General features: G+C 32.9%; 1 protein-coding gene across 1 annotated transcript in view; it reads left to right on the top strand.

Annotated features, from left to right (window-relative positions):
* The window catches only part of LOC134238794 (scavenger receptor cysteine-rich type 1 protein M160-like), a 37,571-nt gene extending 19,004 nt beyond the window's left edge, over positions 1–18,567 (top strand). Inside the window, exons 11-21 of the mRNA XM_062720908.1 lie at positions 5,627–5,768; positions 6,006–6,169; positions 6,388–6,544; positions 6,921–7,081; positions 9,067–9,223; positions 9,522–9,706; positions 13,365–13,616; positions 14,229–14,262; positions 17,158–17,189; positions 17,318–17,339; positions 18,372–18,567. Of these exons, the coding sequence (XP_062576892.1) occupies positions 5,627–5,768; positions 6,006–6,169; positions 6,388–6,544; positions 6,921–7,081; positions 9,067–9,223; positions 9,522–9,706; positions 13,365–13,616; positions 14,229–14,262; positions 17,158–17,189; positions 17,318–17,339; positions 18,372–18,567 (1,502 nt within the window). The remainder of the gene's footprint in view (positions 1–5,626; positions 5,769–6,005; positions 6,170–6,387; positions 6,545–6,920; positions 7,082–9,066; positions 9,224–9,521; positions 9,707–13,364; positions 13,617–14,228; positions 14,263–17,157; positions 17,190–17,317; positions 17,340–18,371) is intronic.
* Positions 18,568–18,860: the final 293 nt, after the last annotated feature.

Here is an 18,860-nt window from a genome sequence, read left to right as displayed (position 1 = left end):
CGTTCTGTATCTGAGATTTAAACTTTATCGTGCTCTACGTGTCGTCCTAAACTGGTATTTAAAACACTATTCACCTCTTATATAGCCTTGCTAACGAGACCGGTTCTAAAGAACCACGTGATATACACCAGGTATTCGAATGAAAAAGTAATTTATTATCACACCGAGTAGAAATTGATTTCTGTCTAATTCGTTCCTCAAACGAAAGAAATCATATTGGACAGTGGACAGTTTTAAGTAAGTTATAAGCCTCAAACTGACCATTATGTCAGATATTAGACTCTCCTCGGCGCTAACGCGCCTCGGATCGTCTAATATCTGACATAATGGACAGTTTTCGGCTTATAACCATTACTTATAGGTAAGCATTCACTCATACGCTGAAGGCCTAACAGTTAACCTATCAAAAACTGTAAAGTTAAAACCTATGGTTAGAGGAGTAGAAGCATGTAACAAATAAAGATTATTTGTAGTTTTAAAAACAGTACATATTTGAATAAAATACCAAACGAACAATTCAATTCAAAGCAAAAATATAAAATACTGGCTTCAGCGTAGAACAACGAGGGAGTCAAGTGCATTTTGACTAGTATCAACGCAACCTCACAATGTCTGCATGAGCAGAAAAAAAAATTTTAATTATAGAATTCAAATAAACTGATTGCAAACAAGGGATAAAGATAGTGAATGTCAATCCCAAAATATATATTAATTGAATTGAAGAATATTTTGGTAGACCGTCTCTATAATTTTTTGTCTTAAGTTATCGCCCTTGTAAAATTAAGTGATATAATTTTTTTTGCATAAATGGTCAATTCTGATAAATTTACTTAAAATAAAAAGATCAAGAAAAGACATTTTATAATTTTATTTTACAATAACGAAAGAATATTCTCTTTATTATGGAAAAAGAATTATATCTTTAATTTTTAATTGTAAACGATTATGAAAATCGATGTATAATGCATATAAATAGTTTATTTCACACGAGATCGAAGTAACTTAGTCAGAAGGACAAAATCAGAAAAAAAAGAAAGAAAGAAAGAGAGAGTGAGAATGTGGGGAGACAGAGAGAAAGACACAATGGGAGGGGAGGAGGAGTGAGACGGAGAGATATAGTGAGGGAGAGAAAAGAGGGTGAGAGTGGGCGGTTACTACCTCCCATTCTATCTGAACACCTTCTGTCTACTCTCCTTCTCTCTCCTAATCACAATTAGCCTCCTACTATCTCTCTCGCTGTCTTTGAGAAAGAGTGTGGGGTAGAAAGTAGATCCTCTCTTTCCCCACTCCCACTCTTTCTCCCCACTCTTATTCTATCATTTCCTACTCTCCCCAGGCAGAGTAGGGAAATATGGAGTAAGAGTGGGGATAGAGAAAGGGGGAGTGAGAGTGGAGAGGGAGGGAGTGGAGAGGGAGGGAGTGAGAGTGGAGGGAGTGGGGGGGAGAGAGTGGAGAGAGAGGAAGTGTGAGTGGATAGAGAATGGAGTGTGGAGGGAGTGGGGAGAGAGGGAGTGAGAGTGGGGGAGAGAGAGGGAGTGGAGAGAGAGTGAGTGGGGGAAAGAGAGCGAGTGGGGAGAGAGGAGTGGGGAGAGAGGAGTGAGAGTGGAGAGAGTGGGGAGTGAATGTGTGGAGAGAGTGATAGTGGGAAAAAAAATCAATTGAACGCAATTTTTTATCGAAATGATATCGATATATACAATGTATGATACCTTGATTATCGAACGCCACCACTGACTTATGTATCTATAATTTTTTTTACTATCGGGCAGTGATTGCATTCAATAGTGGACCTAACACCATGGATGAGTTGATATTAAAAAAAAAAACACTTTTCACATATAGTTGTGTCCTTCTGACCTTAGGTACGTAAGATTAGTCTTTATCTATAGCACATCTATACATCACATAATAATCAATCAATCCAACGCAATACTGAGTTATCAAAATATGACTATATATATTTACATCGTGAAAAAATTAAATCTTTTGACTAAATGTCAAAAATAGTTGACGCAATTTAATAGAAAACTGGCGCAATGCAATTTGTAATCAACCTAACGTAATTATGAGTTGAAATGATATTTTATTCAACGTAAAAAGATGTTAACTAGAATGTCATAATGAGATGACATTTTGTACTGTTAGCTTGATGCAAATGTAATGGTAGTATGTGTAAATGTCATAAAGAATTGACATAATGTAATGTTAGGTTGACACAATATTTATGTAATTGTTTCGAATTAAATGTCATGAAAAGTAAACATAACGAAATGCAAGTTGACGAAACATGATTGTAGTGTGTGTAAATGTCATAAAGAGTAGACATATTGTAAAGGAAAGTTGACACGATGCAACAGAAGTGTGGATAAATGTCATAAAGAGTTGACGTAATGTAATGGAAGGTTGACACAATGCAATTGTTGTGTTCTGCAATAGGGCAGTGACGGAGTTCCATAGGAAAGATCTGAGTTCCTCAAGTTGATAGAAAGAAAAACCGATTTTTTAACAGAGTTCCGAAAGGTCATCATTATAAAGAAGAAATCACCGCATATAATACTGTGTCTACATCATTTCGAAATGCAAAATCTACCGCACGGAATGCTAACTGGTCTGCCATAATATTTAACAATCAGCATCATCATTATAACAGCAATACTACACATAAAGATGAATATACTGTATAACTATGCAATTGCTAAGTATATAAGTCTTGGAAATAAATGTTGAAAAAAAATTTATAGTTATGATGAGCAATGGTGCCTCTTTAAAAATTGTAAGCATCTAGCTTTTAAAAACATGAAGCAAATTCAATCACTTGAAAGTTGTTGCATGATGCTCAGGTGACCTATACGGCCCATGTTGTGGGATATATCTCTATTGATAAACTCATAGTGCTTCCGTCAATGCCGCAATCTTACCGTCACCATATATCGCCAGATGATCTATGGGGTTCCGTGACGATCCGTCTAGAAAACTATGAATAATCATTCCGTCAACGCCTTTTTCCACCGTATAGTAAATCCGTACTAAGACAGCGTCTTCCATGTATTGCAACTGGTACAACATAGTTTTTCCGCAAAGCTAATAGGTACCAAAACATAATATACCCGTACTCACCCCAACCTTAAGGATAAATAACTCAAACTTTTTAGGTCACCTAAGTAAACTCAGTAGATTCTCTCGACCCACGAAACCAATTTCAACGAAATTAGGTATACAGCATCTATGGGTGATGGGGAACAAAAATTTTGAATTGCATGGTCCCTGCCCCCCTGGGGCCTGAGGGGTGGGTCCAAAACCACTTAAATTGATGCAGTCTTTAAAAATCTTCTTCTTTACTCATGGACATCATGCAGTCAAACTGTTGACATGATTGTAATCAGCATTGAGTCCTCTACCAAAATTGTGAAAATTATGGCCTCTGGGTCAGGGGTACTGGTGTTAGGGCGGGGCTATATATATCATATAGTAAAAGTGCATTATTTCATTGAAAATCTTTTCTGCTCCTGGGAATTAAATAAACTAACTAAGTACATAATTATGATGACCAAGAGTGCCTCTTCAAAAATTGTGAATTTCATGACCCCTGGGTCAGGGGTTCTGGTGTTAGGGCGGGGCTCTATTGATTGTATAGTAAAAAAAAACATTAATTCTTTGAAAATCTTCTCCTCTGCTCCTCGGTATTAAACAAGCTAACTAAGTACATTGTTATGATTAACAAGAGTGCATCCTCCAAAATTGTGAATTTTATGGCCCCAGGGTCAGGGGTCTGGTGTAAGGGCGGCGCTCTATTGATTATATAGTGAAAATGCATTAATTCTTCTAAAATCTTCTTCTTTGCCCTTGGGTATTAAAGCAATAATCTATGTACATACAGTAGTTATGATGAGTAAAGATACCTCTTTCAAAGTGAATTTCATGACCCCTGGTTTAGGGATTTTGGTGTAAGGAGGGAACTCTTAAGCTTTCGATTATATAGTGAAAATGCATGAATTCTTTAAAAATCTTCTTCTTTTCTCCTGGGTATTAAACAAACTAAGTAAGTATATAGTTATGATGGGCAAGAATGTTTTTTCTAAAGTTTAGAATTTTGTGGCCCCTGGGTTGGGGGTTGTGATGTTAGGGCGAGGCTTTATTGATTACATAGTGAAAAATACATAATTGTTTGTTCAAAAATCTTTTTATCTGCTTCTGTGTATTAAACCAATTAACTATGTATATGTACATAGTTATGATGAGGAATGATGCCTCTTTCAAAACTGAATTTTATGGCCCCTAGGTCAGTGGTTCAGGTGTTAGCGCGGGGCTCTAATGATTATATTTAGTGAAAATGCATGAATTCTTTGAAAATCTTCTCCATTGCTCCTAGGTATTATGCCAATGATCTTAGTATATATATTTATGAAGAAGAAAGGTGCATCTAGCAAAATGATTAATTTCATGTTCTCTGAGTCAGGGGTATCGGGGGGGGGGGGGTTAGGGGTTAACAGTACATAGTCTGAAGATATATGTGGCCCCAGGGTCAGTGGTCCCTGTGGGATGGGGTGTACGACTGGTTATAAAATGAAAATGCATTTTCTCTTTCTTACTTTGATCTAATTCTGGGTATTAAGTAACTAGAGTAAGTATTCTAAGTGTATAATAATGATAATTGTGAATTTTATGGCATATGGTTTAAAACACGAACTAATGTCAATTTTTGGAAAGTTGTTTCATGGTACTCAGGTGACCTGTAATGCCCTCGGGCCTCTTGTTTTCAGAAATCAGCTATATTTCTCATAAATTTACATTTAAATTGGTAACCTGAATAATGTTTACCAAGTTTATTTTGATGATTTTATAATTATGGTTTTGTCATAAGGTTAAAAAACTGTGCCAAATTTTGTATAGAATTATAAGGAAAGCAAAACAAAGTCTAATATCTATAGAAAAACACAAAAGAAAACCTACGATTTTTTTTATATTTCAGGAATTTATTGTTCATGTCATTTCAGACCAAATTCAGTCAAAAAATATTATCAATCCATGCATCATTTTTTTGTTTGTGTTAAGTACCCTTAAGCAGACTATAAAGGAATTACACATCTTAAATACTCATTAATGATAAACATTTTTCCAGTGCATTTTCTCTGAAATCTTTGTATTTAGTTTTATTATATTATTGGTTTAAAAACAGTTGTTTGCGATTAAAATATGTAACATCCAATGTGTATATAAAAAAAACATTTATTTCGTGCATGAAAAACACATTTAGCGTAATTCAAAATGTGATATTTCCTCTCAATATTTTACCTGTTGATATCAGTTTAGTACAAGATTTTACAATTGGAACGATTTTACCTTTTTTTTAAACCATAAACATGATTTTTAAATCAAAATTTTCAGTGCCTTACGAAGTTTTGAATTTAAAATCAAATACCGGTATTCAGTGTCTTACGATATTGTTTTGTCCATTATTTTCTTTAAGCCATTAACAATTCAAGTCAATGTCTTTTTCACAAATAAAAATGTATGTTTATCTGCCAAATATCAATTTGAGAAACAAATGCTTACAAAGAAGGAGAAAAGAATATTTAGCCACATTTGCACGATTCGCTGATAAAAAGAGTAAAAAAATCGATTTCAGACTCTCCTAAGGTTGTCCTTGTTGGAGGAAACAGTACAAAGACTGGTTTGATAGAGTTAACAATAGAGGGAGAAAGAGGATACATTCCTCCTGTAGGTCAAAACGAAGCCAAGGTTATTTGTCGACAACTTGGATATACAACGTAAGACGAACGTCAAATACGTGACATTTTCTAAATGATCCAATTTCTGTAAAATTACAATTTAGATTTTGACATATTGTAGTATATATGGCTGCATTCTGTTGTATCATATTGCTTATTAATTCCTTTATCTAATGTTAATGTTACAAACAAAATATTTATAATGAACATTTGATTTGAACTGAAAGAAATGAACTTAGAGAATGACAGGACGTAAGTATTTTTGCTATTTTTCAGAAATGTAGCTTACTTTGAGGGATCTAAAGCATTTCCCTCCAAGTATGCTCGTCGCTGGGCATCCTCAATTTCCTGTACTGGTACAGAAGAAAGTGTTTTTGATTGTTCTTTGATTATCGATGGAACATTCAAAACGGAACAATATGCTTATCTTTCCTGTGAAGGCAAGAACTATTTGTTTTATTTTATGACGTTATTACTTTCAAATTAGGACTGTTTTGAAATGTTCAGCATAAGCATCTCTTACATAACCTCTAATATTCAATGATGGATCATTAAGATTGCTCATTTAAATGGTTTGAAGATGTGTTTTGTTCTTAAATGATATGTGTACTGATAAGAAAAAAGAGTAGTAGTCAATTTGTATTTAATTCTTTTTCAGACTCCTTCACACTCAGTGTTATAAATGGTCTTGCTCAACACCAAGGGACGCTTCGCCTATCACTTGGAAATTTACAAGGTTATATTCACCAGGAGAATTCTAATCACTGGAAAAGACAGGAGGCAACAGTTGCTTGTCGGCAACTTGGATTCCCTACGTAATGAAGATTCCCTCTAAGGGTTTCTTTTTAGTTTTTGATCTATTAAAAAGGCGTAAACACTCCTAGCTTCCACTTTTTGCTATGTATTTTAAACTATCATACAATATCAACTTTTCTCATTAAAACTGATACTGATATTCATATTAGTCAATAACGATATGTTAAGGGAATATAATTCAATACTAAAAAATAAATTTGCATAAAACATACATATTTCGAAATATATATTGGCCCTATTGTTGCCATATCAAAAGTGGTGCATGTTTATAAACGTTTGTAAACAACAATGGCAGCATTTGACTTATCACCTTAATGAACTTTTATTTCAAATAATGTTAAATATATAACTTGAATCTTTTGTCTTTATTGCCAGATTTAAAGCCTTCGCTTATAATCATTTTGGACGTAAAACAGGATGGAGGCTGATTAGTTCTGTTTCATGTCTTGGAAATGAGAGGGTTTTAGGACAGTGCGCAATGAATTATGGACAGGGAGAAATGATATCAACCGAGTTCCAAGGAGTCATATGCACAGGTAACAAGTAAAATATATATACCGGAATTGAAATGGTATCCTACTTAAACAATTTGGAAAATTCTGTAAGCATACGGACTTGTTAGGTTTTCCAATTTGCAACAAAGCAGTCTTGAGTAAAGAGAATATTTTAAAGGATGATAAAGTAGAGATGCACTGTGGCTGTAAGGACACACATTAGATACAATATTTAGTGCTCAATCAAGTTACTTCAAATAAAACTTTGAAAAGGGAAGGTTTTGGTATAATATGGAGGTAAAGGTATAACATTGCCATATGTAAGAGAAAATTTTAAAGCTATATATGGCGTATGTACAATGAAAATTATTAGACTAAAATTATAAGAACTTATTATTTGTATCGACTACTTTATATAAAGATATAACTTTTCCGTAAATTACAAAATCTAAGTCAATTGCGTTATAAAGATATCACAATTTAATTTGGATTCTCGGAATTTTCTCCGACTCGGAAGAAAATACAAAAGATTTAAATAACACGTTACAGAGAAGATAAATTCGTATTATTCGATGAAACGAGGTGTTTTCCGTGTTCCGAATTGTACGAAAAGCTTTAATTTAAATGTACTAACTATATTTCTTTACTTAATTTTGTATTTTTGAAAAATATATTTTTGATCAGTTACGCCATATATGGCTTTAAAGAAATCTTGTAATCAGAAGGATTTGATACTAGTAAATTAATAACCGTACATCATTATATAGTAAAATTTTAATTAAGTCATGGTCCCTGTTTCAAGGGTATGACGTAGATGGAGTTCATGTTTGATATCGGTATATGCAGAATAAGATATCAAAATCTTAACAACAACCGAAATGTACGAAAGGAAATTAAAAACATATATTTTTTTTAAATTATGAGCAGCTTTATAATAGAATTATCATACCCCATGCAACAAGTTGCGTGAGGTATAATGTTTTTGACCCGTCAGTCAGTCCGTCAGTCCTGTTTTTTTTTTTATCAGCGCAGCTCCTCATAAACCGCTGAACAGAATTTTGTCAAACTTCGCAGTTATTTAGAACACAATGTGTAGATGTGCATATTAGAAGGAAATTTCGATTCCTTTATTTTTCCGAGAATTTTCGCACTTTTCAACTTAGATTTTTGCCATACCTTGAATATAGAGATGAACAGTTTGTCAGCGCAACTCCTCATAAACCGCTGCACAGAATTTCGTTAAACTTTGCAGTTATGTAGGACACAATCTGTAGATGTGTATATCACCAGGAAATTCCGATTCCTTTATATTTCCGGGAATTTCCGCACTTTTCAACTTAGATTTTTGGCCATACCTTGAATATAGAGATGAACAGTTTGTCAACGCAACTCCTCATAAACCCCTGCACAGAATTTCTTTAAACTTTGCAGTTATGTAGGACACAATCTTTAGATGTGTATATTACCAGGAAATTCCGATTCCTTCATATTTCCGGGAATTTCCGCACTTTTCAACTTAGATTTTTGGCCATACCTTGAATATAGAGATGAACAGTTTGTCAGCGCAACTCCTCATAAACCGCTGCACAGAATTTCGTCAAACTTTGCAGTTATTTTGGACTCAACGTGTAGATGTGCATATTACCCGAAAATTCTAATTTCTTTATTTTTTCCGGGAAATTCCACACTTTTCAACTTAGATTTCTGTCCATACCTTGAATAAAGAGGGATTTCGTCAAACTTTGCGGGTATTAAAGACACAGTTTGTGTGTGCATTAGATGTGCATATTACCAGGAAATTGGGATTCCTTTTATAATTTTGCCTGCAATTTCAGCACTTCGAGTTTGGGTGGAGCGTGGGGTATGTAAGCTTGCTCACCTTTTCTTTCATTATCATTTGATAAGATTATGACGTACCTTAAACCATTCATAATTTTTTGTCATAAAAATGAATAGAAAAAAGTTTTAAAAGATTTCTTCATGATTAAAAGAATTAATACATTTATTTATTATTATAATAAATACAGGTATGGACGACTATGCAGTCCGTTTATCAGATGGTCAGTACGACAGAGGTCGAGTAGAAATATCAATAGGAGGAACCTGGGGAAGTGTGTCATCCTCCAGCGTCTGGTCATCTGGCAAAAACGCTCAAGTTATCTGTACCCAACTGGGATTTCATTCGTAAGTATTATCAAACTGACTAAATTTTTATGTAATAAAAGCACTTGTTACTTACAAAAGCTTATTAAAAATCAGGGTCGGCAGACTGAGAATTTTAAATAAAAAAAATGTAAAAATGAAGAATACAGAAAGTGTAATGTAATACTTCTTCATATTATTACAGTAAATGTTTGAATTTTTAAAAATAATTAAAGTTTCAGAAATGAAATCCTATGTCTCTGAATGTTTTATTGTAATTTACGATTTCCTGTAAGTACTTGCCCTTTGCTTAATCAAAAGCGATCCTTTTCATTTTTAGCGGAGTAGCCATCACCAATGGAACATACCTTCGCGGATTAGGTCCGGTCTGGATTAGAGATTTAAATTGTGCTGGCCATGAGAGATCAATACGTGACTGTTCCTTTACAATTAATGGAACAGATTTATATTCCAGATCATCTACACCTGATGTCGGCGTCATTTGTCTCAATCAAAGGTTTACACGTAAGTCCCTCATTCACCAAAATTCTTAACACCTAAGTCCCTCATTAACTTAAAAAAGAACAAGATAGGGTAAGACCCCTTTTTGGCCCATGGTTTTTGGTGTCTTTCAGAATGATGCAACAGTTTATCCATTATAACCTGTTGTCAACCCCTGCAACAAAAAGAGCATTGGTTCTAAGTTTTGGAATACACAGAGGGGTCAGAAAAAAGGTCAATTTTCGAATTTTCTCATTTTTATGCGAATTTTCATCGATTTACATCACATTTTGTTTCGGAAAACATGGAGCACAAGCTTGCCTATCTGCCAAATTTATTTATTTCATACACTAGCATTAGACGATTCTTGTGTATAAAAATGTCAGATAGGCACGCGTGTGCTTTATGTTTTCCGAAGAGAAATATTTCTCAAAAATAATCCCATCAAAATTGAGGAAATTCGGGAAAACGTTCTACTTTTGCACCCTCTATATAGTTGCTTCCATGTAAGTTTCGAATCAAAATTAGTGCTGGTTTTAGAGCAAGCATAATTTTAAGTTCTTAACTACAAACTTTCAAATTTTACCAGTGTTCTGATTTTTACATCAATTATGGGGCCAGATTCGACCGTTACCCTACCTTGTCCTTTACACGTTTAGTGTCAAGTTGCAGACCTCCAAGGGCAAATGGTGGCGGTGCAATATGAGGGAGATATTTTCGGAGCCACAAATTAACTAAATTTTGCTGTGATTGAGTTGGCCTTGCGAACATTGTGAACTGATGGAACATCTTTTGGAAAACAGGCATAATAATTAAAAGATAATTTAAGTAAATAGTACAATGATATTAAAGCAGTTTTCTTTTTTTTTTTCAAGTATAATACGAATATTTGTTAACATTGAGGATAGTTCAATGTGTGACATAATCAGTTTCAGGCTTTTGTCTATATGTATAAAGTACTGATTAAAATATTTCTCAGGTGTTAAAAGTCAGAATAAATTTATAAAATATCAAACAATTACAGTTCAGCTTCATATAATTTTAAATTATTAGATCTTTTGAGGCATGCATGTGGGCAAAACTAAAACAAATAAAGATTTATTTCATCTGTAGAAAAAGATGGTTTAGTGCTTCTCATTAGTATTAGTGAAAATACTTCAAAATGTAAATTTAAGGTAAGTCACTCCTGAAATTTGTTATATCAAGGATTTTTTGAGAAGTATATTTTGGATAAGTACTCATAAAGTGTAACTCAAAATCGCAAAGAAAATAGGGAGTCAGTGTGCATCCTACTGATCTACGGTACATTTAAGTTGACCTTTTTGCACTTAAATTTCATCTCTTTGGTTAATTACTTTAACCCTTATTATATTTGATTAGATGTAAGCATGGCAATAAATATAACCTTATTTTACGTAAAATAGTTTGAATAATATTTATCATTAAACAAATCTTGCAAATTAATGCGCGTAAATTATTGTGTGACCTTTTTGCACTAAAAAATAACATAATTTGGGTATTAAAAAACTTAATAGGCAATAAAAAATTTTCTTATATCAAACTTTTTACGACTTGAGTGCTGATCAGTCACAAGTATCGAGTAGTTTAAAATAATGAAAGAAAAAGGTGGGGTCAGTGATGTTAATTTTGAAATATTTGTCAAAATATGTGATTTTCAGGCAAAAAATGGTGTAACTTTGACCTTGACTTCTTTAATATATTTTCATTTTTTGGAAAAGTTTGTTGAGGGAAGGTGTAAAACTTAGTCTAAAAATATAAATTAAGACCTATATTAAATATTTTTAGCAATATCAAAACGGAAAATATTCTCCGAGTAAAAGTATGTGAGGCTAAATTTCCATTACATTAAATTTTATAAATGTGCAGATTTGCAGAATTTTCTGCTAAATATCCTTCCACCAAAAGAAATAGTCCCTCATAAATCTTGCTTCTTTGTAGATTTTTGAGCAGTTTTTTCATTGAATGTTAAAAAATTTACATTGTTGAATTCAAATATGTTATAAAAATTGAATTTTGATAAGTAGTTTTGAAGGAAAAGCTTCTGCGTGAACTTTTCTAAAAAGCTGACGAGTGACTTACCTTAAAGTATTTTTCTCACTTTTACCTTATTTTCAGTGCCTGTAAAATGTAAGAAAGTAAATTGTAAGCCTCAAACTAATCATTGTGTCAGCTATGTTCAATATCTCATCCGAACTAACATGTTTCGAATCGTCTATTTTGATATCTGAAATAATAAACGGTTCGACTTACGAGGGTTATCCAAAAGTAATGTTTCAACATTGATAAAATTGCTATAAATCGACGTGAAGCAACAGAATTATACATGATGGAAGCTTTATTTATTTCAAATCAGACCTAAAAAATCAAAAGGAATATGATGTATACTTTCCAAACTATCGGATTTTAAACATTGTGCGTTTATGGTAGTCGCCACACCTAAATATAACGTCATATGACGGACATGCATCGTCATACTTTTAAAAGCGTTAACCTTCGTTTCATTAAAAAATATTTGTCAGGGGCGTAGCATCCGGGGGGGGGGGCTGCCCCCTTTTTTCCCAACCTTACTCACACTATAAGGAATGTTATTTGAAAGCCTAAGTATAAGAATTGGTACTAAAAGTAGTTGACAACGAGAAAAAGTTAACCTAACCCCCCCCCACCCCCCCAATGAAATAGTATTTTCGACTTTGGGCAACTTCCCCCCCCCCCCTTTTTTTTTGCTTGTCAACTTTTTCAGGTAAGTAAAAAAAAACTTTTTCTCTGCCCCCCCCCCCTTTCAAAAACGATGCTACGCCACTTTTTGTGATTCGCAAATCCTTTAACCAATTCCACTTTCTTTAAGAATTCTTTGTACCATTATAAACTCGCTCTTTCCATAATTAAGCCTCCTGTCAAATTTTTAAACTTTAGCATAAGACAGACTTAAAAATTCACATGTATCTCTATACGTCTGTCTTCTTTGACAACATCAGACACCTTTGCACGTTTCCGATCGATCTCCTATCCCTCGGTCTCCTATCCCTCGGTCTTCTTGTTCTCTGCTTATCATTCAGTGACCAATCTCTCGCCCAAAATTGCTGAAACCATCTATTAAGATGTCTCTTACATTCTTATTCTTTAAGTCTCATTAGCTAATGTAACTGTCGCTTGTGATGATTCCCTTATTTTGAAGCAAAAACTTTTATCCATATTGATGTTACAACTCGTCGAGCCGTTTTCCCCCCCATTTCGACAATCCCTTTGTTCAATTCAACAGAGTTAAACAACAATGTTTATGATCACAAATACCAATGCCGTCATTTAATTTTCAATTAAAGACTAGAAATTGTGATTTTTAAAAATTAGAAGATAAGGTGCTTTTTTAGAATCTTTTTAATGTGTTTGTCTTTTTATTCTAAGAAAAAATATACTTGAAAACGTGACGTTCCGTTGTGACGCGGCGACACCCCTTATGCCCTATGTTTTAATCATCTAGAAAATAAATTCAAATAAACATTATTAAATCAAAATTTCAATGTTAAATTTAAATTTATATTTGTGCAAATTTTGGTATATTGTATTTGATAATATGACGCAAAATATAAAAGATATGGACCTGTGACATTACTTTTGGATCAACCCTCGTATAAATACAACTTAATTCTCTATTTTGTACCAGAGGTGACTTCATCTACGAAAATTTTGAAGTCGTCACAAACTTCACAAGAAAATGTTCCAACTACAGAAAATGTATTGAAACCAAATAATACAACAGAAGGAAATGAGGAGACATCAGATGAAACAGACAAAGAAGAGGAGATTACCAGTGATAATACGGGATTGTTTGTGGGCATCTCTGTGGCAGCTCTCTCTGTCGTCTTTTTCATTGTTCTAGTTATATGCTGGAAATTGAGAAGTACAGATAAAAAAGGTAAAAATGATTTGATTTTATTGTATTAAGTATTCAAAGGAAAGGGTAAAGTCACTATTTATGCAATAACGACTAGCACTCCAGTCCTTGTAAAAGTTACTAGTATTTCAACTTTACCTTCTTCAACTTTGCTTTATTTATGTAGTGTTATCCCATTATCACCTGCAAGTGGTGTTTACATCTCCTTAATTATTTGATACTCTTATAAGGGCATGCCACGAGTACAATCAATTTTTCTAATCAAGACAGGCTAATGATAGATAAGTTGATCTTCCAGGTACTCTGAAGTTGCCAATCTTTAAATAATGCCCTTATGCACATGTAACCTATCATTGGGTAGTATCTTGGCTAACCTACTTTATACCGATTGTTAGGCCTTGATTTTTATGCCGAATTGAGGATGCTTACACCTCCTCGCTCGGCATCTGATGGAGTTTTGCATTGTTAGTGGATTTTTTTTTTACATTGATTACTGTTTTTTAATTTCTAAACTATAACTACAGAGGAAAATATTTAGTCCTATATTATTTTCTATACTACTCATGTACTATTACGCATAAACGTAAATTTAACTTAATTTCTTTTCTGTTTCTTTTTAAAATTATACATTAGATGCCAGTTTGAGTACCGATGTTCGAAAGAAAAGGTGAGTACAGTTTTTTTAGCTTGAAAATATAAACATACCAAGCAAATAAACCTCATTTAATATTTTTTTCACTGCCTATTTGTAATGAAAATGAATTCTTAAAAAAAAAAAAATTTAATTTCTCGAGAATAAAGTTCTATAAAAGCTTTACTCTGATTATTCCCGAAAGGACATTAAAGATACACCTACGGCAGTCTAGCTGTTTCAAAAAATCTTTCTTATAATTTCTCATTCGCAGCTCAGCTACAAATAATTGAAATAATTTAAGTAGAAAAATTTGAACACAGTATATAATAATTTTGGGTCTTCATATGGATGAAAGTTGTAATTAGTCGAGTTTTTGGGTAATCTTCTCTCAGATCTTGTCTGCCTTTCTGATTTTTTGCTCTTTGATTTTGTCTGACTTCGGTCGAGTTTTTTTCCCACGTATCCGCCTTGCTCTTCCTGATTTTTGTCAAGTTTCTTATACTCAGATTGAGGGAGAGTTTGTCTCTTTATCTGTGTCTCTCTAACTTCATGTCCGTGTTACAAGAATCTTAATGTGTTTTTTTTTTCAAAATATTTGTGCTAATATTTGTGCTTTAGTGTCATATAAACCTATGATGAAAATTGTGACCTAACTCTGTCTTCAGAGACAATGTTGTTCTCTGATAAAATGACGATGTTTGTTACGAAAGCTCAGAAGGCTCATTCGAGATTCAAGTTTCGAAATACAAGATTCGAAATTCAAGATTCGAAATTCGAGTTTCGAAATTCAAGATCCAAACTAACCAATCAAAAGCGGATTCAACTTTTGATTACTTCCCTTTGTTACGTTTTTATATTTATAAAAATGGATCATTTGGTAAAATGATAATGCAAAAAAAAATGTTTTATGTATTAAAACGAAATAAAAATAAAATTTGGATTAAATTTTGAAAAATACATATATATATATATATATATATATATATATATATATATATATATATATATATATATATATATATATATATATATATATATATATATATGTTATTTTTCTAATTTAACAAAATAGTAAATACGTATATATGGAATATTATATGGTCTTATAGTTGATTTGCTGATTAAGTAGGTTAACCAATTTTATTTCATCAGATCATTGCTGATGGAGAATGTTGCATTTAATTAAAATTAGATATGAATTATTATGAATCGTATCTACACTGCATAATATTTTAAGGGTATATATTTCTTTACATTTATAGAGGGTACATTTGTGCAGTGAGACTTGACTGCTGAAGCGTTATATAAGGTTTTATAAGAGTATATTTTAGTCTTTGGCCATAAAGCTATGGCCAGAGACTAAAATATAACACCATAACGCTATATAGTTCTGCATCTAATTTAGACTCATCTACTATCTGATATAAGATAAAATAAATGCCGCATTTATTTTAATTCATATTGCAAAGCTGTATTGTAGATATAATTTTTAATTAATTCAAGAAATCAAAGCCTTAGATGAAGATAAGTAATTAAATACTTAATTTTCATGTATTTCCTCTATCAGGAAAACGGACGCGATTTTTCTGTATCAATACTACGTCGTCTTTCAAGTTTCAAGTCTTTCAGTGTGTTGGGAAAAATTGGTTGGCGGGGTGGGTAGGGGTGGGGTTATTGTTAACCTTTAGACATTTACCACGTATTCATAACTTTATTTTTATGTCATCAACCCCGTAAACATAGTAGACAATACAAAAATATATATATTCCTGATATATGTATTCTATTTAATATTTAAAAAGCTATAATATAAATTGAAGTGTATCTTGCTGATCAAAAATCCAATGATTATTTTAATTTCCTTCTTATATAAATAACACTCTTTCTTGCATTGTAATTTTATTAAATGACTTATTATACCCCCGCTTGAAAAGCGGGAGGGTATATAGTAATCGTTAATTCCGTCCGTCCGTCTGTCCGTCCGTCTGTTACGCTTTGGGGTACCCATCTCTTATCCGCAACTCCTCTCATACCACTGAATGAAATTTGATGAAACTTTCACAGAATCTTTATTACATATTGCCATTGTGCACTTCCTATTTTACTTTTTGATCCGACACATATTTGGGTTTCCCGGCCACAGCAAAACATGCACTTTGCCATTCTAACTATATGGAGGCGGGGGTATCATTTAGTGAGCTCATCGCTCACAGTACCTCTAGTTTGTTATTTATATATTAAACGATTTCTTGATAGTAAAATCATAATAAAGGGGAGTAATCAAATCTTGAACCCGCTTCTGATTGGTTAATCTGGATCTTGAATCTCGAAATTCGAATTTTGAATCTCGTATTTCGAATCTTGAATCTCGAATGAGCCTTTTGGGAGCTTTTGATTGGTTAATCTGGATCTTGAATCTCGAAATTTGAATTTCGAATCTCGTATTTCGAACCTTGAATCTGGAATGAGCCTTCTGGGCTTTCGTAGTTTGTAGTGTCTGAAATGTGAAAAAAAAAAATAATACTCGGAAAGATGACAAAAAATTACAGTGGAAATATACAAAAAAAGAATAGCAAAGAATTATTTGATTGGTTGATTAAGTAGGTAACGTTCTAAATTTTAGGTTACGTTCGTTTGTCTGACTACTATTACCTTTTTTCTACCTATACTTTTCTAAGACTGGCTCATTTGTTTGGTTCCTATTTGTTTCTCTCAACCTTCGGTCACATTTATCCGTTTGTCTCTCAGATTTTGTCGAAAAATCTCAATGGACTTACTTGAAAGATGAATAACCTTAACGTTTGAGTAATTTAGTTCTTCACAACTACATCGTTTACCTTAGCTAAATGAGAAGATAAACACTTAATTTTAATAATCGAATAATGTATAAACTATTGAAAATTTAAAAGTTTTAGATTTATTTTTCAGTGATACACATAAAGGACAGCAGTCGTCAAATGGTAAATGTTGTCAATTTAATATAAATACATCTCAAAAACACAAACCTCTTTAAACCTTTGACCTATACAAATAAAGGTGATATCTCTTAAAAATAAACATGCTAACATATGCTATAATCTCATTACAGACTTGGAACAAGCTGAGCAGAAGTGAGTATACCAGAGGTTTATAAATTTCTGACTCCTCAAGTAGTATCCAATAAATTTATCTAGATTTAGTTTTTATAACTGTATGGAAGGAGTGGACGGGATGAAGGGTCACATGATCACCATCCCAAATATTTTCATTGCCTTATTGTGAAATACTCAGTAGGACTAAACAAAGTTTTTAGTCTATGATATTAATTACGTTGAGGTGGACATATCAATTAACTATCAGAGTAGAAATCTTTTGGACCATATCAGTCTCATCAGGGTTCAAAGACATCAGCTGTTTTGGTCATATTTTGCGTTGTAGAAATGTCATACCTGTCTTGGTGTTTGGCATGATTATGAGCTCTTGTGGACAAGGACACAGATTGAGTTCTTAGGATGAGTCTGCGATATAGTTTTGCAATCTGAAATAGTATTAAAATTTTGCTTATACGTAAATTCGATGTAATCAAAGGAGTGTCACGACTTATGAGTCATGGTCATTCTTAAAAAGGTCACGTTTAATTTTAGAAACAGAAATGTAAATTGAATGTAATTCTTCACCAGGTTGTAAATATAATTCTAGAATTGTATATATAGGCCTGGTTTGCTAGAAAGGTTTGTGTTGTCAACAGATTTTATCATATGAAATATGGTATGATCGTACATTTTGGTACATTAAGGACAGACGAGACGTTCCTCAATAAAATATAATTTTTTCCAAGACTTTGTCATTGAAGAAATATTACTTTAACATGTTTAGTCACAAAAAATTGAGGTACCTTACCAGGCATTTGTGCAAGATACCAGATGATGGTATTTCTTATATAATCTTTTATGGAAAAAAATTTAGTTCGCCAGAATCACATGTTTAGAGTTTCAAATTTTTAAAAACAATTAGAAACAGGTTTAGAAATCAGAAAGTTGTTAAAATCTGTACAAAACAGAAATTTAGGAAACGTATTATCTGTGTGTGTGTGTGGGGGGGGGGGGGGGGGGAATAGCAAATCTTCAAATCAAGAAATTTAAATATGATAATATTATTTTCAGGGATGTCAATGTTCAAAGACAGGATAACCCTGCTTATATGCAGGACAAAAGGGGATATAGCTCTGAAAGTTGTCCTCACAACAATTGCATTCCAGGGATGGACCTCATTCAATTTCCCGTTCAGGAGAGGTTGTATTCTACAGTCAGCAGCAACTCGTCGTCATTTGCTATCGTTACTCCAGTGCTTGATTGCTAGCCAATCTGTTTCAAAAGAGGAAATATGACTACTGCTGATGCATAGAAAGAGAACGTTGTTTAATTTATCTTCATACAAAATATGTAGGCTAAAAGGCTTTGTAATATTTTATTAATATTGCTAGCGATGTATAGAATTTTTGAAATTGCAGATGAAAAAGAATATTATTTTTTTTTAACTTTCACTTTGCTTTTTTAATTTTTTTTAATGCATTATTATCTAATCGATGTTTTAAATTAAACTTGAATAAAGTCTTTTCCGGCACTTTACAAAATATATTACAAAATATATCA

This window comes from Saccostrea cucullata, unplaced genomic scaffold (assembly GCF_032062105.1).
Source record: "Saccostrea cucullata isolate Sc308-1 unplaced genomic scaffold, CSIRO_AGI_Scuc_v1 ctg3065, whole genome shotgun sequence".
Classification (NCBI taxonomy): Eukaryota; Metazoa; Mollusca; class Bivalvia; order Ostreida; family Ostreidae; genus Saccostrea; species Saccostrea cuccullata.
The sequence above is the reverse complement of the archived record's forward strand: the minus strand, read 5'-3'. Positions and strand labels throughout refer to the sequence as shown.